At 40.6% G+C, this 24131-nt stretch overlaps 1 protein-coding gene across 1 annotated transcript; it reads left to right on the forward strand.

Moving 5' to 3' along the window:
* Positions 1–6617: 6617 nt before the first annotated feature.
* On the forward strand, positions 6618–21737 carry trpa1b (transient receptor potential cation channel, subfamily A, member 1b). Its single transcript, XM_046372142.1, has 27 exons — positions 6618–6713; positions 7149–7311; positions 7825–8000; positions 8554–8661; positions 8870–8978; positions 9562–9707; positions 10495–10631; positions 12088–12136; positions 12870–12969; positions 13077–13177; positions 13604–13779; positions 14819–14983; positions 15171–15285; positions 15488–15654; positions 15856–15946; positions 16067–16126; positions 16221–16313; positions 17285–17355; positions 17519–17675; positions 18127–18216; positions 18537–18706; positions 18801–18930; positions 19451–19633; positions 19746–19814; positions 20184–20285; positions 20367–20485; positions 20823–21737. Exons 1-27 carry the CDS (start codon positions 6618–6620, stop codon positions 21034–21036), a joined length of 3357 nt encoding a protein of 1118 aa, XP_046228098.1. The 3' UTR covers positions 21037–21737.
* Positions 21738–24131: the final 2394 nt, after the last annotated feature.

The following is a 24131-nucleotide window of genomic DNA, read 5'->3' on the forward strand; positions in this document are numbered from 1 at the left end:
ATTCATAATGCTCAGGGTGGTCTCAAGACAATGCAGTTGAGCTCACCTCAGCTTAGCTCAGACCAGCTGGGACTTGGAGGGATGGAAAACAGAGGACAGACATCTCTGGGAGAAGGAGACCATCCTCTACCTCACTGTTAGTTCTCTTGTGTTGTGGGGTCAAAAATAACACTTTGCCCCACAAGGTAAGCGTTTCAAAATAGTGTAGTGTTTTGTCAAAAATACTTGCTTGTTTTCAGCCTTCTAACCACTGCGGCATCTTTCATGGCTTCATTTCTGTTTTAATTTTTACTTTTGTTTTTTCTTATTTACCCTGTCCATGGAGGGATTGAGGATAATGAAAAGGAAAAATTATTGATATATTTTTATTTGTAAAAAAAACCCAAAAACAAAACAAAACAAAACAAACAAAAACCCCTGACACTACAAACACAAAAAATAGAGAAAATCTCTTTAGGGCACCTAACTATGACATTTCCAGTATAGGCTAATTTTCTACTTTTTGCAAAACATGCATTTTTTGGGTGTATAGCGGACATTTCTGAATTACTTTTTCAGCTTCTTTTAATTTAATTTGTCATCACTCAAGCCCCCGCACATGTGAGAGAGAGTTTACTGTTCCTGCTGTGTGCTCTCTGTCTTTGACGTCCATTAAAATCATAGACATTCATAATTCACGTGGAAGAGTAATAATAATTTCACCTTTGCATTATTGTCATGATCACCAGTCTTTCAGAACGTTCTGACTGCCCTGTGAAAGTACACTAGGAATACAAGAATCGTATATGTTTTCCTTTCAAAAGAGGAAAGCATCCAGCTGTGTTTCTCTGACACAGCTGCACATCTCAATAAAGCCTGAAAATCATGTCTTTGAGCTCTTAATTATATGCGTAGAAAGTATCTTATCCCCAGTATGACTAAAGAGATTCCCCATGCAAACATATTTATAATGAAATTTGCATTCTTGTCTCTGGGTAATTTACAGTGTCTGTCTTACAGTGTCGCTGTGAGGCAGGAAAATCTCTAAAATAAGTTTAGCCATCATAGAAAAACAAACTTGTGTCATACTGGTTTAATGGATGGGAAAGTGACTTTTTGTTTGATTACAATACACTGATGGTATTTTTGAGAAGTCAAACATGCTCAGCAGGTTTTCGGCGGGGGACAAATAGAGTCAAAAAGCAATCTGGCAGCCAGGCCTGCACGAGAGTCCCTGAGGACACTACCACTCTTAGAGGTAACCTCATTCATAAGTGATGGAACACCAACGCAGTGCCACATGTTACCAGGGCCACACACACACACACACACACACACACTAACACCACTTAGGCTGTTGTGAACTCCTGATTGACAGCTCTGTGTGTAAAGCACTCTGCATAGCTGTTCTCAGCCACTCTAGTATACAGAAATACATTAAAATGTCCTTTATGCACTTTTGAAACCAATAAGAGGTTTTCCCACTGCAAGGCAAGTCTTTAAATAGCTCTTATGGCGACATGCGTCACAAATGTTGGTCCATGTTGCTTGAAGATGTTCTGTTGCCAACAAAACACTAAATATATAATTAAGGGAAAACGTGTAAAACTGAAAATTAAATTTTGAAGCTTTTTAAAGGGTTGTGGGAAAGCAGGCAAAAAAAAAAGAATTTTTTTATGCAGTTGGGAATTTCTCGGTGTGCAGTATGTATAAGGGCATGAATGTATAATTTAGTCCCCAGTAGGCCTTCCAGCACCAGACCTCAGTATCCGACTTGTCAGCAAGTTGCAGCTTCGCAGACAGGTGCAGTGGAGCATCCTGTAGGCGCCACTACTTCACTGCTAAATAAACATGCCCTCTGTCTAAATGACAGAATTTTTCAACCTTATTGCCATTATACAGCCATCACACACACACACACACACACATATCATAAAGCCATCACTTGGTTCACCTCATCCTCACATCCACCTCCGCCGCTGTGCAATAAATGATCACCACCTCAAATTTCCAAGTTAAACAACCATATTGTCCTGCAGGTAGGCCTACTACTTATTTATCTAATGCAGTCTGAACCAGGCAATTCATCAAGCTCAGTCAGGGAGATAATGCTGTCTTTGTGACACAGGCTCCGCTTCTGCTGCAGGTGTGGCTTTTCCGCAAATATTGCTTGGACAGTTATAGCACACCTCAAAGATAACCTAGGGGAACAATAACCGGGCAAATATTAGTATTGAGCCATTAAATGTATACTAGGTCTGGACTCTAGATCTGAATATACCTGGTGACATTTATTGGGATGTTTTGTTTTTCATTGCTTGGCAGGAGAATAGAAGCAAAGGTTCTTTAATAAAATTACCCAAATTCTTTGCTTGTTTGCAGACTTATCAGTTTATTAATTATAAGTCACCTGATATAAATCAAAGCTGTGTCAGTGGTTAAATAGCAGTAGTAATAGCAGTATTAAATTTTTCCACGCTTGCTGTGGCACCTCTCCAGTGCTCAATACTGTAAAGTGTTGCAATGTTTTAAAGATAGGTTGCAAATTCTACTACCTGGAAACAAACAAGATTAAAGGGTCGTCCAAACCAACAACTATAACTATAACAATAACTATTTAGTATATATAACTTTAAAAATCATTTTAACTCAAGTGGATGGGGGAACCTCCACCACAACTAAAATGACAAAGACAATATATTTGAGATCACTTTCAGAGTGATCTGATACACGAAAGAAACGCTGACAGCCAATCAAAAGCCGTCTATGTAGAGTTTATAGTATTGTCTTCTAACCGCACCAGGTTTAAGTAAACTGATGGCATTTAGGAAACACTTTTTAGATGATCTGTCCTTATCACTCACTCTTGGCTGCTGAGGCTTATTAAAGACTTATTAAAAGCTTAAAAGCTGTTCAAAAAAAACATAATTTCACCTGAGACACCCTGCCAAGCAGACTTTGACGTTAGTTCTGTCCTCACTGATGTCCTCTTCATGACCGACAGGATAATACTAAATGCATGCTCATTTGAACATGTGAATAAAATCTGTGTGTCTGAGTGTTGAATTTTCCTTACTTCTCTTTGGTTTGAAATTTGTTTCTCTGTTCAACATAGTACCAGGTCAAAATGTTTACTGTGTTCACCATATTAACTTTTCTTTCCATTTTAGCGTGTTAGCATGCTAAGACGTGCCGAATAACATTTAACAGAAACTTCAGGCTGAGGCTGACTGATTTCAGTTCATCCTAAAGGGAACATGAATATCTGTATCAAATGTTTTGGTAGTTTTAGCTTCTGTCATGGCTAAAAAACTAAAAATACAAAAAAACTTCGGTTCACCTACTTAAATGAACATGCTTGATTAACATTAACCTGATCTAATGAGATATAAAATTCAGTAGTATTGCAGCCAGAATACAACCCACATTTTGAGTAGTCAACGACCAGTCCACAATCTTAGAGGTTACTTGTTCCCTTGATGATAATTCCGGTAGAAACAAGTATAATCCTTACTTAATGATATTCCTTATCTGATAATCCTGCCTTATAAAGATTCCCTGAGGAATATTCCTTAATCCCCACCATCAACAAGAGTTCTGAGGTTGTGTTCAGTGTATCTTGTCAAGTCAGATGTTCGAAGAGAAAAGAGGACAGACCTCATCCCAAACACGGCCGTAAAGGAAATAGTTTTCTGCTACAGTGTAAAGCTTGGATAAATGGTATACATTGTATGTGCAGCTGGGTGGTCAAGTTTCTGCTCGGGTTTGCTGAAAATGTCAGGGAGCTTTGCCTTTCAAATTCTACACAATAATAATAAGGTCAGCCCTTCAGACTTGAAATGATGGCAAAAGCTGTTTTGGACCCGAATGCCTCATCTGTTTCCTCTAGTGTGAAGAGGGTTTCCAGTTTGTAAATCAGCACAAAGTGAAAAATGCTTTTTATCCATTATGGTGTACAAGTTTAAAGATCACATCACGCTGCGACTGTTTTTTTCTCCTTAATACAGTATCAAGCTTCAACTCACATTAACAAACATCCTATTGTGAAGGAGACAATAGTATAATGTGTGCTGCTTAATGTGTTGCTGCCCACCAAATTTGCCTATCACATTACAACATGGGCTTGCCTTCTTCTCGGTGAAAACATCACGACAATCATTTGGTCACAAGGGGCAGCGTCTTGCCTGCTAATAGCTCATCTTCCCACACTATTTAAAAGCCCTATAGGAGCAGTGAGGAGATTCATGGGAGACTCACTGCTCAGCTCAACAGCAACATCACACAAATACAGTAAGTACGTCATGACTTCAACTTTGGCTTCACTGTTAGAGCTTAACTGTTTATTTACTACTTTAGATGCAGACAAATGTTTCAGATCTTTCCAGCTGAATATTTTAGCTGCTCTTTCACAATTTATATGATGCAGTTGGATTAGAATGAATCATTGTTGTTACATGCTGTAACTTCCTTGTTGTATCTTCTTGACAAGATTTAGATACTTTACTTAAGCTGTGTAAAAATACTAGATTGCAAGTACATGCTGTGAGTGAGATGAAAAAGTCAGAAGTATTAGCAGCAAAATGTGTTTTTTTCTTGTGTTAAGGTAAAGTACTTGTTTCATACCTGTGGCTGATGTATTATCTATCCGTTAATATTGATGCATCAGTGTATACTACAGAATAGTCACTGTTGTAGCTGCACTCTGTGAAGCTAGTTTTAATTCACATACAGTTAGCTAATTTAGTCAACTGATTCCCCACCTTTAGGGGCCAGGCCCCTTCAAAAGATGCGATTATATTCATCATCACTTTTGGATGTCATTTTTACTTTGAGAAATGATAGATAATATTACCTCTTCAGGCATCTTTTGGGTAGAACTGAGATAATATTTGACATGTGACAAGTACCTCAAAAATAACACTTAAATACAGTGCCTGAATGTTTTCCACAAGTGGTTCTTGATTGATTTGAGCTCATAATTAACTTAACAATTATCCTAGTACCTCAAGTTGGATAAACATAATCATCATCATAATCTAATGGTCTGGGTTGAAACTGACTGGTCTGACTGTGGTTCTTTTGGTCTCACTTATTAAACTCTGACTGGTCATTGGAGGTTTTTTAAGGTAATGTTTTTCTAAAATTGTCAAATTGTGTAAGCAAACATTTACCCCACAGGTGTCAGTAATTCTACAGCTGAAGATGAATGACATAAGACTAAACTTTTAAAGGGTTGGCAAGGATGTTATTGCTAAATTCAACCATATCTGTAACCTGTTTTTCAGCTGTCTTTGATCTATGTTTATCAATGTGCATTAGCGCACTTCCTGTGTACTCGGCCTCTGCGAGCTGATGAGCGGCAGACTCGATTACAACAACGATAATTATTTACCACTGCTGCTCGGAAATGATGGTGGGGAGATGAAATACTGTGTGTCATTATCAAATCCACCAAATTAGAAGAAAATGAGGTTGCACTGATGGATTTTTGTTTGGATTACAGAGAAAGCAAAGAGACCACATTTACTTTAAATGACCAAAGTAGAAGCAATAATAAATTATTGACAAATCATAACATTTCTGGTAGAAATGTCTTGCGGTAACTTATTACGAACAGGGGCAAACATTATATTGCATTTCTGAATCTTCTTCAGCAGAAATGTTTTAGTAAGACCTGTAACAGTAGACGATATATGTACACGTCCCTCATACTGTATTTGGTATAAACAAATTCGTTTCCTTTATTTACCCATCAGGAAAATCCATTGCTACTCTGCAGAGCTGCCTGAGGAAACGTAAATTAAACCGACTGCCGCAGTAACCACAGCTCACAGAGGCGAGAGTTAATTATTGAGCTATCTTATGGAGAGAGTCCCGTTAGGACCTCCATCCAGGTGAAATGACCCATGGAATACCAAGCGTGCAACAGAAACAAAATATCATTTGCACAAAATGACTTCCATCCACACAGAGTAAGAATTAGCCGCTGTTTTGACCTGACTAACAACTTCGATCAGTCACAGTATACTCCAAAGGAATGCTGCTGCACAAGATCGAGGAGATTCCCAGAGAGAATTCTCCATAGCAATTTGTTCACCAAAAATGTTGTTTGTTGTTTGGCCTTTTGATGTGACTGAGGGCCTCATACAACACAATTACAAGGTCTTTCTCAATCTCGCTCACTCAGGATCACCCAAGGACACCTGGGACTGACTCAAACGAGCTGCCCCCCCAGCTGTGGAGGGGATAATTGCTTTCCACAAGAAGGGCTTCAACCTTCAACCAAACACCCGCTGGATCTGAATGCCCTTCCGGGTAAAGACAAAGTCATCTGTACCCATATCCCCTCATGGCAAGGAGCGTATGGCTTAAGGCATTATCTGCCCTCTCAGTCACATAACATTCTATGTTCTTCTAGCTTATAAAGCAGGCTTTACAAATTCAGTTATACGACCCGGTTGAAAGTCTGGTGGATTTGTTTTCTATTTTAGTATTTTGTTGTTGCATGCATACAGATGTGTATTTTGTTGTTGCATGCATACAGATGTGTACGTGTGTGTGTGTGTGTGTGTGTGGTTAGGTCTATACACATGTCGTCACGCTTCAGGTGGTCACCCAGGGTTTGTGTCAGTTGAGTGATGAACTTCAGCAGAGACGTGGCCCGACAGACCAGCTGTTATACATATGTGATAGAAGATGAGGATCCAGCCCTGGCAAGGCTTAATGTGTTTGAGGTGAGGCTGTAGCCAAATGGATATTAACAAGAAAAAACAACAAATACTAAGGACAGCTCCACGAAAAGCATTCTAAGATGTGTTTTCTTTCTCCTGTAAGTGTTTACAGTGTTTATGTAACACTCCATCAGTAATCCCCACCCTGTGTAACCTTCATTGTAAAGCACTGAAAGGAGACATGATGACAACAAGCATTGTATAATGATGTTACATTAGTTGCAGTAATGAAACTTAGCTTTTTAGAGCCAGGTCTTTGGGAATTAAACAAATGGACATTATGTCACACATTCATTATGGCAATGGAAACAACAACCAGTGATAGCTGCTCACCATCATATAATCTGTGGTGAAACGAGAGCCAGACAAATGGAAAAGTCTACATGGATATTGTGTTCACTCTCCTTGTATTACAACAATTTCTGTATCACAATCCAGTTGTCCGAGAAGGGTGACCTGGCTCTCCTGGAGAACCTGGTGAGGAAGAGCCCAGAGGTCCTGAGTGAGAAAGATGAATGTGGAGCTAGTCCCCTTCATCACGCCGCCGCAGGGGGCTACATCACCCTCATCCAATTCATTACCTCTGTCATAGACCCACAGGGTAGGCATCCCTCAGTCATTGATCATAAGTTTGCAATCCAACACTGTAAAAGTATGTGTGTTGTGGATCACCATAATTCTGTCTTATATGTAACAATTGGCCACCTGCCGAAATAATAGTTCAAACAAACAGGGGACAGCATATCAGCAGAAAGTTGGGGTGTCCCTGGCCTTAGCAACAGCAGCTGTTTACTCACCAGTCATACCAACATTGTGAGTTCGGCATCAAACTTTATCCGTGTGCTTGCAAAGAACTGACTGCAGTTAAAACTGATGGAACAGTGGTTTTCAAAGTGGGAACCCCCACTTTTCAGGGATTGTTGAGGTGGTTCAAGAGGGTTCCCAGCAAAATAAAAGAGAGTACATATACACACAAGCATTACATTATATTAAAGCAGTATATTTACATTAAAGAGTTCTCTGTCTGGTACTCAAAGCTAACAATATCTACATGCATATTGATGTAATTGAATTTGTGTGTATTTTTATGTGCTCTTGTATCCCCGTATCCCAGAGCTGAACAGCTGTGATGAACAGGGCAATGTGCCCCTACATTGGGCAGTGGAGAGGAACAAGGCGGAGAGCTGCAGGGCTCTTCTGGACCGGGGGGCCGACCCCAACATCCTCAACGTGGCCCTCCTGTCTCCCCTGCATCTGGCTGTCAGCCTTGGACACAACAACCTGGTGGAGGTGAGGAAGCTGGAAGAGCCCAGCTGAGATAAAATGTCCTCCAGGGTCTTTAGGTCTTCTCACTGAGGTCATTGCAGAGGCACTGGATTTATTTGTCATAAATGTAGTATTATTATGATTATTTTCCTTTTTTTTCTAAAATAATAAGTTAAAAAATGAATCCGCACCCCTCTCGCCTTCCCACCCCATTTTCATACAGTACATACAGGAGCATACTGTCTTCACCATCTTTATACTTTTATATGTGTTTACTGCACTGCTGAAAGAAAGAAAAAAGGATATTATCACATCTCATCATTTACAGCACATGAACTTGTCACTCAGAGGGACCACTGCACTCTGAGGTCAACTCAAAACTGTTTCCATCGCTGACAAAACCTGATTCAACCGTCTACTCGGAAAGACCTTGTCCTGTCTGTCCCCAAAGCATTTGGCTCTCGTCCACAAACTGACATAGTTGCAGTGTGGTGGAGGATAAAGGACGTGGGTGTATGTAAGATCATAGAGGACAGAAACAGGCTGTTAATTTTTTTTTTATCTCTGCCCCCTGCAGCTGCTGCTGTCCTACAGCACTACAGACAGCAATCTGCAGGGAGACCTTGGGAACACCCCAGTGATGCTTGCTTGCTCCATCAATAACTGTGAGGCTCTCAGCATATTGGTATGTACAGGAGCAATGCATTCAGACTCATGTATTCATTCAATTGCAATGTCCACCTGCACTAGCCTGTAAAGGATGACTGTGCAGCTGTGCAGAAGAGATTATGGAGCTGTTCTTTGCACTGACTGCCAGCCCACTGCAGCTTTGTCTCTGACAGAGAATTGTCTGTGTTTGTCCCTCTCTCCATCCATTCTCCTGCCTGTCAAAGTTAAAGCATGGAGCGCGGCTTTGCAAACAGAACAAGCTTGGCCATTTCCCCATCCACGCAGCTGCCTTTGCAGGTGCTAGGAAAGCCATGGAAGTGATCCTGAAGGCCGGTACGACAAAATGAATGATCTGACATCAAAAACTGAGAGTGCTGAAAATAATGAAAAAGTCTTTACAAGGCCAAACAGCACATTGAAACTGATAGATCACACAAGAGTTCACCTCAGTCCCCAGAGACGTTCAGCAGAAAAATGCTTGTGCTACTTTGTACACAGTCCAGATACCACAGACTGACAGTGTGTTTATTCACAGTGGGAGGTTTGTTTAGTGAATCTTGTGTTGCTGAAGGAAGGTTTAGTCAGAGCACAAAATATTTAGGAGATATCTGTGTTTGCTAAGCAAGGGAATTAACGGGTATTCACATTCTTATGCTGTTTAGGAATTTACGAAACCAGCTCACCATGAATAGGCACAATTCATACTCATTACTTCCTTATTTCCCCTAAATCCAAATATTAAAATCCAATGAGTAAGGCACAAGATGGAGGCCCTGTAATTCTAAATCCCTTGAAAGAAAGCTTATTAAATAAGCTTAGACCAGCAAGCATAAGAGTCCTTCAGCATAATCCTGTTATATATTTGGTACATTATTCACCATTAAGATACACAATTTATTCAATTCTTTGCTGGCAGGAGAGGAGTTTGGCCACCAGATAGATTTACACATCAACTATCTGGACAAGTCCAAGAGCAGTCCCCTCCATCTGGCTGTACGCGGCGGGAATATGGAAGCCATCCGTCTCTGCATTACAAATGGTGCTAAAGTTGACCAGCAACAGGTACTGACATCCCAATAATAATTATTGTAATGACAAGAAAACTCACATGCAAATCTCTACAGTGATTTATTTGGTTGTCGCCACAGTTTTTCCTACCACCCTGCAACGCCTTGTCATAAACTTCTAACACCTGGCAGCTACAGATTGCAAATTTTGCTTTTGATGGTCCATCTGTCTGTTGCATGCTTTGTCAAATCTACACTGTTTAGTTTTTTGTTTTTTTAAACTAGATCTCATTTGCCTGCACCTGTGAGGCTGGCAAAGGATCTCAGTCTCCGTCCTGTTAGAGCATGTCAGTCTTATCATGCCCATCTGGGACTGATCATTATGTCTAGCCCCGGGCTAGTGGCCAGAGCTACAGCAGGAATAGTGAGCACAGTAATAGCTTCGGTTGGCTAAATTGATACAAATTACCTCCACTTACACAGTGAAGCTGAGTGGAGCGATCACTGGTCTCCTCCTGCCAGTCCTGGTTATCTCATTAAAGGCTTGTGTTACAGCCCTCTCTGTTCAGTCAGCAAGTCTTTGCTAATGTTGCACTGGGGGAAGTGTACAATATGTATGTGTGTAAATGAGCACATGTGAGAGGTTGCATGCATGCTAATGTGTCTGCATGTATGTGTGTCTGCACATATGTGTGTGTGTTCATGTTCTGCCCTGTCTGACTCTCGATGTCACGGTGTTTCTGATTGGAGCAGACATAATCAGGCTTGTAGAGCTGGTGAATATTCATTTTATTCATTCATTATTTATCACTCATAATGTATCTGTGTTTCTCGTTGTTCAGAATGACAAGTCCACTCCACTTCATTTGGCCTGCACCCAGGGTGCAACTGAGGTAGTCAAGCTGATGCTGTCCTCATTTGACCAAGTGGAAGACATCATCAACCTGACCGATGGGGCGAATCAGACCCCTCTGCACAGGTGGGCTTAACCTACTGCTCCACCCTTATTGTCGGAGTAGTTGTTTAATTTTTACTCCCGTTTGAAAATTCTGAACTGACAGCATTGCCACTGCATGTGTGTTTATCAAGTGAGATTCAAAGATGTCAAGATGCTAATTTGATATTACATGTCCTCAAGATGTTCTTCAGTGTTTATAGCTAAACTTTGTGCTTCACAACGAGGATTTGAAGGAATAGTTTGACCTGATGGGAAATTTGTTTAGCTTGTCTAGAGATGGACCGATGCCATGAGCTATTGTGCGTGGGACCATTTCTTGGCCAGGCACAGTGACTGTCATTATTGTGACATTGCCAGGCAACCAGAGTAAATCCCAGTGATTCAGCTTGGATCATAAGCACCCATAAAACCAGAAATTGTGTCAATTTCACACTATTGTTTTATTTGTATGAAACATAACAGATATAACATGTTAATTAGTGAGCTATAGAGTTGTTTCTCCTTTTTTCTTTCCCACTCTTTATGTTTAGCTAAGCAAAGCAGCAGCTGACTGTCATGCTGTTTGGCAAGACTTGGTCAGACTTGGGGCTCCACAGTGTTTTGGGCCTACATCTGCAGTTTATATAAATGTTCATAATGCATTTGAGTATAGTCCAACTTTGGTACATTTTGAAATGTAAAACCATCTTGACAGGGCTGACCTTTGAGAAAAGATAAAGATAAAGTGATCTTATTAGTCCAATCTGACATAATGATCCACAAGTTTTTAGGTAGTTTTTGCAAATATTCAGAGATATTTCCAAAACAAACAAATGAACAAAGATATAATACCCTCTGATGCGGTTGGCAGTGAGCTTCTTTAATGGGGACAATAATAACGATATGAATGCATAATGAAGATATGCTTCCCACACGGAGTTCTATCTGTAAACGATTTGTGTTGGCACAGCAGCAGGCTGAGATACAAGGACAGAGGGCGGGGGCATGGATCTATACAAGCCTGATTACCCTCTTTGTAACATCTGTAAAGAAAACTCCTTACCCTGCATTTTTATTCTTATTGTGACACCGTTGCTGTAGTGTGTTGTAAGATATTCACACTAAACTAATTAATGGCACCTTTGGTCAAGTAAGTCGAAACGGTGACAAAAAAGAACAACAGCAGTCATCTGTGGAATTTAGATTTCAAGAGCATCAATACTTCTCTTAAGTCTCTCACGATGCAGAATGTCATATACCAGGAATTAGTTGTTAAAGTACGTCTTTGAAGTGAGCCACTTCAATCCAGGAGTTAAAAGATGTAACCACAAAGGAAAGATGATATAACAGCCTCACAGGATGGCTGTTATATCATACTCTGACAAGGCAGAATTAGAGTTTGATTGTCCTGCTCAACATCTGACAGTGCTGCCGTAAGCTTGGCTCTCAAAACATGTGTTGTGTGGCTGGTTTTACAACAACTGTGTTTACTTTTCAGGGCTACAATATTTGACCACACAGAGCTGGCAGAGTACCTAATTTCTTTGGTAAATAAGGCAAACACACACAGACACTCACACCAACAGCTGTTATGCACAAGACAATCCCACCTTAAATATATATAATATTTTAGTGTCCAATAGTTAATATATGCTGCATTCTCCTGTTGCAAAAAAAAGGACGAGTTGCCAGTTTTTGCATCAGAGCTGGTAGAGTTCATGTAACTATTGGGTCATTTTACATGGCCTGTGTGTTTTGTTGTGTTCACCACTAAAGAACATTAGTAATTTTAAGCATGCTTCTGCTTAGTTAATGTTAAAGGTGCTACCCGTTGCTTGGACCATCTGCCACCATCTGCTGCACTTTGTGGACCGCTTCGTATCAAAAAGCTTGGGTCCAAGTTTATTTTCTGTCAAGTCATTCTGTTAGCAAACACCACAATGTTAAACGTCTGCACACTGAGCATGTTTATGTCACAGAGTGACATGTGGCAGCAAAGGCTGGCCAATCACACTAGACTATACCTTAGCTTTTCAGCCATAGATTTACAGACATGTTGCTGAGTGATTGGTTTCAACACTAACATGTTTGTCCGTGAACTTGCACATGTGCCACATACTACATTCTACATACTACATACTACATTTAACATTGTGAGAGAGTCCATAGCGGGCTCCTCACAATGCTCTACACATACATCGCTCATGCTGGAAAAGCATGTATTTGCAGTGATCACAGCATTGTGTGTTAAAACTAGTGTGTGTCATGTTCTCCCGTCAGGGCGCAGACCTCGATTGTGTTGATTGTAAAGGAAACTCTCCCTTGCTCCTGGCTACGAGCTGTGGAGCGTGGAGAACTGTAAATCTGTTACTGTCCAAAGGTGAGCTACTGTGCTGTATTTCGCCAACAGCAATGCTCATATTACAGTTTGTTTTGTAAGTCACCCGATAAGGCAGGCACTCTCATGCATGTGTCAATGTCTTTTAGGGGCAAATGTAAATGTGAAAGACAGATGCGGTTGTAACTTCCTTCATCTGGCCATTCTGCAACCCAAGGGTCTGAGAAACCTCCCGGATGAAGTACTGCAGGTACCCCGAATCAGCGCTGCCTGTTTGTGACTCATCAAACGTGCTGCTTAGGCAAAGATGTTTATGAGATTGTAATTTAATTACTACTCCACCCTTGATCAATTTGCCTTGAGCTTAGCTGTATTCATTCAGCTTATGAAGTTCATTTTACTCTCACTAAGCCAAATGATCCTTTAAAACAGTGTAAGCTTTACCTAAAGCTACAATGACGCCTTCAAAATTAGCCACAGAGGAAGGATGGTGTTTACACTAGAAGCGGGATCCCTCTCTCTCTCTGCTCAGATTTTATTACACTACACTGAGGGGTTATATAATATGTGCCCTTTATGCTGCATGATTGCTGCAGGTCTTTTGCATTTGTGCTTTGCTTAATACACATATTACTTTACATTATAATGTATGAATACTTAATGTCTCTAACCTTAGCATAACAGTGTGAAGACATTGCTGAGCTGTGAGGATAATGAGGGCTGTACCCCACTCCACTACGCTTGCAGACTGGGTATCCATGACTCAGTGAAGAACATGCTGGGCCTCTCGGGGCAGGTCGGCCTCCAATGCAAGTCCAAGGACAAGAAGTCTGCCCTGCACTTTGCTGCTCAGTGAGTTTTATTGGTCCCCGAGGGCATGACTTTCCATACCAGTGCTAAACAAATACTTAATTGACCTGATTGTCACTCAGAGTTGCTCAGACTTTGCAAATTTGATCAAAGTGGTGCCAAACAATTTTGCAGAACTGGTGCAATAAAAACTCCCTCCATCTTTTCTTCCATGTGTCCCACTCTTTAAACTCTAAAGCAGTTACTTTTTACACAGCAGGACAGTGTTCTCGTTCTCTACCAAGTTTTGGGTATTGATCATTGAATTAAAAATGGCTCTTCAGAAGAATTTGACTGTTGGTCTTCCAAAAGCCAAGACTTTTATCACAGTAAATGAAAACAGGGGTCAGATGAATTACGAACAATGTGCCTACATTTTAAACTATTATGTCACTGCTGTTTTAATCAGGTGAGCGGTTTCTGCGCTCAGAAGTCTTCGAATGATTAATTGCCATGACATACCTATTATACAGTTACCCAAAGGAATTGGCACAAGAATAGAATTCAATTAGCGAGACACATGTGAAGATATGTTTCTAACAGCGCAAAATGAATGGACATTCAACATTACTGTTATTGATTTTTCTATCATGTGCCTCCTATTTCATCTGAGCTAGAGGGCAAATGAAGTCCATGCAATGATATCATACTTAAATTATTGCAGACACCTCATTCTCTTTCCCCATCAGTTCCACTGCACTAACATAAAGTGCTGCTGACCTTCTTAAAAGGTTTGCAGACAAAGAAAGATCACAGCGCAAGCCAGTGTGTCACTTCTGGTTATGTGTTCTCCCAGTTCGCCTCGCCATTAGTCACTGACACTTTTTAAATACATTTTACCTACAGACGCAAGCCGTGTAACAGCAATCTTACGTTCATACTCAGATACTCAGTTGTCAAGATGAACTGTGCTGTAACTGCCCCCTGGTCTCTGGCTTTGCTGTGCCGTGGACATTGCATAAAAAGCATTTCCATTTCAGAGGTCGACAGATCATTACAGCGAGAAAACCTAATGCTTCTCCTCATTCCTCTCTTATTCAAGGTATGGTCGTATCAATACATGCCAGCGATTGTTGGAGACCATCACGGACTCTCGCTTGCTGAACGAAGGTGATGAGCGAGGCCTGACACCACTCCATCTGGCTTCGAGAGAGGGGCACACTCAGGTGGTGCAGCTGCTGTTGCGCAAAGGAGCTCTCTTCCATAGGTGAACTCAAACACATACACAGAACATGGAAAGAAAACATATAAAGTACATACACATACTGTACAAAAGACTTTATGCCACACTATCATCTGTATACTATTTTGCAGTAGTTGCAGTATACAAAGCTGTACACAAATGTTTGACTTTTTACGCCAAGTCTGGTTGTTTAAACGTGTCTTTTTCACAGTGATTACAAAGGCTGGACTTGTCTGCACCACGCTGCGTCTTCAGGATACACACAAACCATGAACATTCTCCTGTCAGCCAATCTCAAGTTACTGGATAAAACAGATGAGGATGGAGTATGAGTTACTATTATTTCAAAAACGTTCAACGTCATCCAGATCTTTAATTAATTTAAAACCTTCAAATCTGTGCTGACAATCTTGAGATCATGAGCTTATATTTGCAGTCCATGACAATAAAACCATCAGCACCCTAATAACATTCACTGTTCTATACCTAATACAGAAAACTGTCTCCTGTTACGTGTTGATATAACAGAACACTGCACTCCACATCGCATCGAGAGAGGGACACGTGGCTGCTGTCAGGCTCATGCTGAATCGGGGAGCAGAGATCATTTTAAACAAGAATGACACATCGTTCCTCCATGAGGCTCTGCAGAACGGGAGGAAAGATGTGGTCAACGCTGTGATTGACAGCGACAGGTACCCATACGAGTGGATCAGATTAAAACAACTTTTACAGGTTTTTTACTTGACAGCTCTGGATAATTTTTATGTGACCATGCTGTCATTCAAGTTCTTGCCACAATTTCTTTTCGAAAACTATCACTGGGTAGCTCAGAATTCTGAAATGTTTAAACTCGGCACATATTATGCTTATTCATTCATTTTTTCTTCTTCCAGATGTGTCGAGTCTTTGAAGCTGTTCACACCTGGCAGCAGTCAGAGATGTCCAGTATTCGACATGATTGAGTTCCTTCCTGAGACCTACAAGGTTGCCATTGGCAAAGACAAAACCTGTGTATTATAAATCTGTTGTCAAATTTGCTAAATGAACATAGATTTTTTTTGTTCTTAAAGATCCTCTGTCACTGTGTTTTTCTTTCTTCAACAGCACCTGTTGGACAGCTGCGTGAGGGAATCTGAAGACGATCACAACAGTTTGGACTACCATGTAATTCAACTTCAGGTTGACTAATAAAAGCATCGCAGTAGTCTATACTGTACAAGGCAATGTTAAAATAGACAATACTTCTTCTGTGGTTTAGATTGTATACAACTTTGCATGGCTCCAAGCCCCCCTTGAATTGAAGAAGGAAACTGACAAGACATTGAGAGTCCGGCCGCTGGCTGCACTAAACGTAAGCAAATTTTTTTTATTCACGTAAATACAAATTTATTGCAGCAGAATGCAAGCAATTTACACCCACGGGAAGCAGCGAAGTTGCTTTGCAGTCACACAGTTCATTCACCACAGGCCTGTCCCCGTGTTTCATCTACTAACAGCTGATGACCAAGACGTTAATGAAACTTTGTCAAGACTTTGGTGTGTCCTTCAATTTTCATGCCTCTGACCGCCTTGAAAAATTAGCAAAGAGCATGCTCCTGCTGTCTTACCGCTGGCACTGTATCTCTGCCTCCAGGGAGAGAAGGAGCAGCAGGTCTCAAGCCTGACAAAAGGCCAGGTGGGAATAAGTTGTGAAGTTGGCTGCTGCTCTTGTCCTGTTAACGCTGCAATGTGTTGGGTGTACAAGCTTATGGACAAGCTGCTAAACATGTTCTCAGGAGTCACCACCTCTTATCAAGCATTGCTGTTGACTGTCAGCACTGAATGTTTCAGGAGATAGTTCAGTTCATTTGTTTCCTGGACAGCTGGAAGATGCAAGCAAGCATTCAGCTGACGATGCAAATGTGGAAGCCATGAACCCACCAAAAGCTCCACAGTGCTCATTTAACTTATATTGATATTGAGTACTCTCATTTGGGAAATGGTTCATTCCTTCAGATTGTGTTTACTTTGCAAGCAAATGTTCACAGGTATGATTTGGTGATTAACCATGTCTGCAGCGCTCTATTAAATGATTCTGTCAGATCACTGAGCTTAAGGTACTTTATGTAATCTTTGCAATCTAATCATTCTTACAGCAACCGCCACTTATTTTAATACGCAGTGGCTTTTGATTTATTACATAAAGGCAAAAAGTCTCATCTACCACCAGTCCTCAAGAGGATACATATACTACTTTTAGGCTTTAGCTGTCAGGTTGTTCTTTATTGCTTGCAGAAACTGTGCCAGTAATAGCAGGCTATTTTTCTGTTACTCTTTGGGCAGGCAATGGTGCAATACAACCGCATTGAACTCCTCAACCACCCTGTCTGCAAAAAGTACCTCGAAATGAAGTGGTGAGTATCCATGATTTAACCACCAATCTCTCATTCTCATATGTTGCAACCACTGTTCCAGTTGTAAGAAAGAAGATTTGCTATGCTGGTGCACAAATTACTTTTAATGTCATTGTTTTAATGTTAAGACTGCTCCATCTGCTTCTTTTGTTTCAATCCACAGGGTCGCTTATGGGAGCAAGGCTCATTTGCTCAACATGTTTCTGTACCTGTTGGGCCTGCTGCCCCTGACTCACCTGGTGGTGACTCTGAGGCCCTCTTTAAACACCACTGCAATAGGCGAGCACACTATCACCATGGTGCCCGTATCTTTCACAGAGGTACTAATCACAGTGGTGACAACTATTAATAAAGAGACTGTAGCTCTGTGTTAGCATACATGGAACTTCTGTTTAATATCAAAATATTGCCATTAAAATGTCTACACAGCATAGCTATAACTTAAAAAACTTAAAAAACTTAAAATATATTTATGCTCTTAAGTCTGTGAGAGACCTAATTTTAGCTACTCATTAGCTTTCACATATTGGCTACCCAAAGCAAGCTGCGTTAAAAAAATAACATTTAGCAGACAAGCACATACGTGAAAAATGTTGCTTGCATTGCAACTGCTTGTCTATAAAAGCAGAGGTTTAAACTGAAACAAACACCACAAATCTGTGGTAGAAATCTGACCAGAAAGTTCAGTTTTTGCAGCAGATCGCATGCAGTGGAGAATGAGAAAAATTATGCAGTGATAAAGAAAATGTCTTATATTTTTTAATTTCACAGCAAAATCTATTCCTGTCCTTCTGCATGGTGATGGTCGTGATCATGAACGTCTATGCCATGGCGAAGGAAATAGTGCAGATATCACAACAGGTAACCATCCCACAAGTTTCATTGCCTCACATGAAGCATGTGCTCATAAATGTGTTCAGCGTGAGGTCTGTGTGGACACACAAGCAATCATGTAGCCTGAGATGTGCAGGGTCACCGATTGAATGACCCCTCCTCACTTCATCTGAGTCATTTTGATAAAAACGCTCCCACATCATGTGTCCAGTAATATCCTGTGACATTATTGTTGTGCATGATATCTTAAATGAAACACTACATCCAAATGTTGCTCATATTCAAGTTTTTGTTTTGTCTAATTATTGTTGACTTTTGCTAATTTTTGTTTTCTTGTCACTTGAAAGCGCTGGAATTACTTCAGGGATTACTCCAACCAGTCCGACTGGTGTTCAGCCATCCTCTCTCTTCTGTTCATCATTCCCATCATGCTCAATGCAGAAGGTTCTTTTCACTGGCAAGCAGGGGCATTGGCAGTTTTACTGTCCTGGATCGGATTTCTCCTTTATCTCCAGAGGTCCTGCTCACTCTGATTTAATTGTACCATTTTAACATAATGTCTTTTTTATGGTGTAACGGCCACTAACTGGTATAATCTCCTGTTTCTGCAGGTTTGAGGGCATTGGCATCTATGTTGTGATGTTTTGGGAGATCATGAAGACTCTGGTCCGGATTGTAATGCTGTTCTTTTACCTGATGTTAGCATTCAGCTTGGCTTTCCATGCTCTGATGCTCAACCAGGTAGAATGAGGGTTGCAGCAATTAGACACTGCTACTACTACTATACTGATTATACAATAGGCAACAAAGTCACAAAATCATCATCTGTGGAGCCTGAATATCAATAATAAACATTACAGTACTGAAGCCAGTGGATGTCAGTGATCTTGGTCTGCAAGGAAGAGAAGAAAAAAGCTGACTCACCATCTTTAGGCCTCACTGTAATGGATTAGATGAATTTGACATGTATCATCCACATGGACAGCACATGTACTTTTTCATGTACTGCTCATGTTTGTGATGCATTTCATGTATCTCATGTGCTGGACTGGTCTTTGTAAGATCACTCACAGCACTCACTCTATTGACTGACTTGGTTGAAACAACTCCCATTAAATATGTTGAACAGAGGGGAGACTTGTTTTACAAAAACATTTCACGACAGGTTTTGGACGTCAATATTGAGTCAATGCATGTTTTATTATAATGTACTGTTTGAAAAGTAGTATAGTATTTAATGTAGATTCTTTTCTGCCATTAGAAAGAGTTTGACAGCGTGCCCCTCTCTGTGATACAAACCTTCGTGATGATGGTTGGCGAACTGAACTACCAGAATAACTTCCTGGAAATTTATCTGAAGAATGAGCTGCCTTTTGGTTTCCTAACGTATTTTATTTTTGTGAACTTTGTTCTGCTCATGCCGATTCTGCTGGTGAACCTGATGGTGAGTAAACCTTTTGTGTCCATTTTCATCCACCCCTTGAATGTCTACTTCTCACACTAAACTACTTGTTATTATCTTTAAATTGCTCATTGGTTTGTGGTTGTGTGTGTAGATCGGTTTAGCGGTGGGAGACATTGCTGAAGTGCAAAGAAATGCTGCCCTAAAAAGGATAGCCATGCAGGTATGTACAGAAGCAGCTCGTCTGTGACTGGAGTATTGTTTTTAATGGATGCAGCATATTCAAAGCATAGAAGCAGAGTCTGCCATGACTGTACACGGGCAAATATAAACATCATAAGCACAGCAGATGATGCTGTCGTGTTCTGTTCTTCCGGTGTTTTTCCAAGTTGATTTTGAGCATTGGCGTGTAAAATTCAGTGTTCAAAAAATATTATCTGCAGAGAGACAATGTACTATCAATTGTCTATTCAAAACAAAGGTAACAAAGCAAAAAGAAAAACAGCTTTATGACTGTTAAGATTTCATACCAAAGTAATACAACAATTAAGTTCTTCTTCAAAGTTTTAACACTGAAAATTTCTGACCCCAGATCGAACTCCACACGGCTCTGGAAGACAAGCTGCCTTATTGGTTTGTGAAACGAGTTGACAAGAGCTCCATCATCATCTACCCCAACCGCAAGTGCTCCAAGGCAAGCTCAATACTTAAAAACAGATACTGCACAGCATGTAACTTATGTCAGTTTCTTAACGCTTACTTCTTTTGTTAACAGCACTATTTAACACAATTAATCATCGGTGAAAAGGAGAAGAATGAAGTCTGGAGTCGTGTGCAGGCCAAATCACAGCAGTGCTCAATAATAGAGACAGAGCTCAAAAAGCAGAAGTACAGGTAAAGCAAACTTGACATCAGTTTTCTGTTCCCTGAAAACTTAAAACTAGGCTCCAAGTAGGCCTGCTACTGATATAATGAACAGTTAATTGTTTATAATCATTACTTAAACCAGTGAGCTACTGAAAAGAACACAACACAACAACTATGGCCTCACAAGCAATTTGATAAGTCAGCTTTTGATGCATGAGCAGCCCCTTGTGGTGACACGGACTCACCGTATCTCAACACATGGAACCACTCAGCTCTACCACCCTCAAAAAGTCTGATTATAAATCAGTTTCAGTTTAAAGGAAGTCTGTCACTGAGCCCCATGAACCAAGGTTTTCCTCTTCAGGATGAAGGAGATGTCGAGCACGTTGGAGAAGCAGCACAGCCTCCTGAAGCTCATCATCCAGAAGATGGAGATCACCACGGAGGCTGACGAGTATGACGGTCCGGTGAACGTCAGGGGCAGGATGTGGCCGAGCTTGAGTCAGGTGAAACCAAGAAGACACGAAGTGTCCCGTTGGGTCCCACTGATGAAGGCCATCGAGTCCAAGAAGAAATGAACAAGATGAGAAAAATACAACATCTCAACAGAGCATCAACTACTAAGTGAATTATCTCTGCATTGTAAAAGTCCAGGCATAACTTCAAATTATTTTGTTTCTGCACTATGTAATTCATCATGTTAACATTTAGCACTGTATCCACTATATGTATTCTGGATATTTTAACAGTTAATTTAACTATGTGCTCTTAGCTGAGTTGTCTTAACTATTACATGTTTAATCCCAAATACTGTTGCATTATGAAGTACCAATAATTGTAAAATCTTTTCATCGCATGCTGAAATAGCAACGTTTCTTGTCCAAAACGGTGCTTAACTTACACCAGTGACCCTCTGACAACGTTGAGTGTTAACGTCATTTTGTGTTGTGTATGCCGTGCTGTCATTGTGTTACACAGTAGCTCTTTCTGTATTGCTGTAATGTGCCTTAATGTGCAATATACACTCTTTTATCTCTCACATATGATGTTTCCCCTCTCCCTCCGTCTCACCCCATCATTAAACATGTCTACGATCTTGAAAGATAAAGGAATGTTTTGGGGCTTCTTGTATTATTAAACTTGTAAGTTTTCATCGATTTTCAGTTTGGTGGTTGAGACACAGACAAAATTTAAAGCTGCAATAAGAGCTGAGAGGACACCACCCATGTGTGGATGAATTACTATGGCAAGCAAGAATTTCTATGAAAAACCCATAACAAAATTTAATATGTATTTCCTCAGTGCATATAAAATCCATATGAATCAGTTGCACAAAAGAACATTTCTTGCAAGATAGATAGATAGATAGATAGATAGATAGATAGATCTTATGGAAATCTTATTGCATGAATTGTATGAACTGATTTTTGTTGACTCTTTGTAGTATCTTTTGAAAGCTTCTAGATCTGCTTCATATTAACGCGTGGTGCCATTTAAAGCCCTGCAGGCTGTGCATGGTTTAATGTGTGACACAATAATAGAAAAACTTCCCAAACTTCACAGTGGTTGATGGATTATTGCCAGCAGACTTGTGCACTTCAGCAGCTTTGTGCACTTGAGGTGCTTCAGCAGGGATCCCGGGAATCAAAGGAGGTTGGGGGCGAAACAGAGCGAGAGAGAGAGAGGCCTCTGACATCCTGGGCTCGCACCTGTCCCTCTGCTTCTCCAGCACAGGGCCCCAATGAAGGTCCCGACCCCTGAAAGTCTGTGCTGATAGACAAATGCTAGCTCTCCCTTTAAGTCAAATTCCAAGTGATATTTATTACTGTTGGCCCTGAATTTAATTATTCCCAGGGCAAATGCGATAACCATGTAGCCATCAATTACACTGATGTTTTGGACAATATTTGATGCTCTTACTTGAGGAAGTACATGTACAGAATGACTAATGAGCACCCTTGTTTTAACTCAACCTGCTTCTTGTTGACGCTGAATGAAGCAGCAAGCTGAAATATGTGTCACGCTGCCAATACCTTTTCCTGTTATGTAAAAAAAAAAAAAAAAAAAAAGAAAAAAGAAAAAGATGACAGCTTATAAAATGAGGAATAAATCCGACAGTAGAATCTCTTAACTTGCACCTTCAAGTGTATCAGTCAGGCTGTCCACCTCGCTGACGGCTGCAGTGACGGGATGAGATGGCAACCTGCCTGGAGCTTTGACCGTCTTACCAGCACAATTGGAACTTAATATCTCAACCTCATGACACTTTCAAGGATAAGCTAAGATCCCTCCAAGGTCCAACTGATGTCAGGTCTTTTTGTGAAAATGTGCATGCAGGAGCAGGATTGCGGGAAGCATGGGAATTTGTCCTTGGATTAGGGCGCATCTGTGAAAGAGGGAAATCTGAGTGGTGGAAAAAAAATCACGGTGGATTTTGACACTAAAAACCTCAATTGTAACATCATTATAAACAGCTAATAAACAAGTATAACAAGTCTCACAATATCAAATGTCTAATATAATATTAGAAGTTTAATATTGTAAGACGTGAGCCAAGATGTTGGAATATATTACACGACATCGTGGGAACTTTTGGACCACAGTACAACATTCAGCCCAGGCCTTCATTCAGCCCCTTTTTTCCACCCTGGCATGGCCAGCAACCAAAATCAAGCATGCATCTCAGCTGCAGTTAGGTAATTCTTGGCAGAGCCTTACTATTGTCATAAAAAAATCTAAATTTCACACATATTATGTGGCGTAGTAGCTATCAGGGACCTGGGATTTTCTGGGAATATCTTGAGGAAGTAAGGGGGAGTTCCTGTGAGTGCTCTTATGACACAGAACTTTACATTTTACATCCAGAGAAACTGTGCAAACATCCCCCAGATCCTTACAGATTTCCCCATAGCTTCCTTTTTTAATTTAATGTGCAGTATGCTCTGTTTTAATTTGTGCAAATCTCACAGACTACAACTGATATTCTGTATGAAGAACAGAGTTTGAAGAGTTAGGTGCACAAAAATTCTTTTCAAAACTAAGCAACCCTGTGTGATCTCTAGCAGCCGATGCTCTCAAGAAGGTTTGGAGGACACAAAACAAATGTGAAAATGACCAAGATGCACAACAAGAAATGTTTGTGATATTATGAGAATGAAGATGGTGCTTCCTTGCCTCTGCCACACCCTTGTCATGCCAACGCTCCAGATGTCATGGGAACCGATAACAGCTGGGGCTGGTGCACGCAGGCTGCGTGTGAAAGGCTGCTCCATCTGCAGAAACCCAATCCCTCTGTGAAACCAGCAAAGGATTATACACTTTTGATAAGGTCCTCAAGACATTTCTATTACCAAAACACATCTGTGGAACCGCCAAACTTAGGAAATGTTTACTTTAAATGTGCATTTCCAAATGCTGAAATGGTCTATCTGTATTAATATCAGGTATACAATGAACGTAGAAGGATTATCAGTCTGTTTTGAAAAATCACCCTATAGGTCACCACCACACACACACACACACACACACACACACACACTAGATTATTAGATTAATATGCCATTCATTTACAAGGATTAATGTAATCATCAAGTTGCAGATGAGCAACTTAAGTCTCTAAACACACAGAGATAGAGTTGTGGTCTTTCTGAGGTCACGGTGGTTTGGAGAGAAA

This window comes from Scatophagus argus, chromosome 18 (assembly GCF_020382885.2).
Source record: "Scatophagus argus isolate fScaArg1 chromosome 18, fScaArg1.pri, whole genome shotgun sequence".
NCBI classification, from domain to species: Eukaryota; Metazoa; Chordata; class Actinopteri; family Scatophagidae; genus Scatophagus; species Scatophagus argus.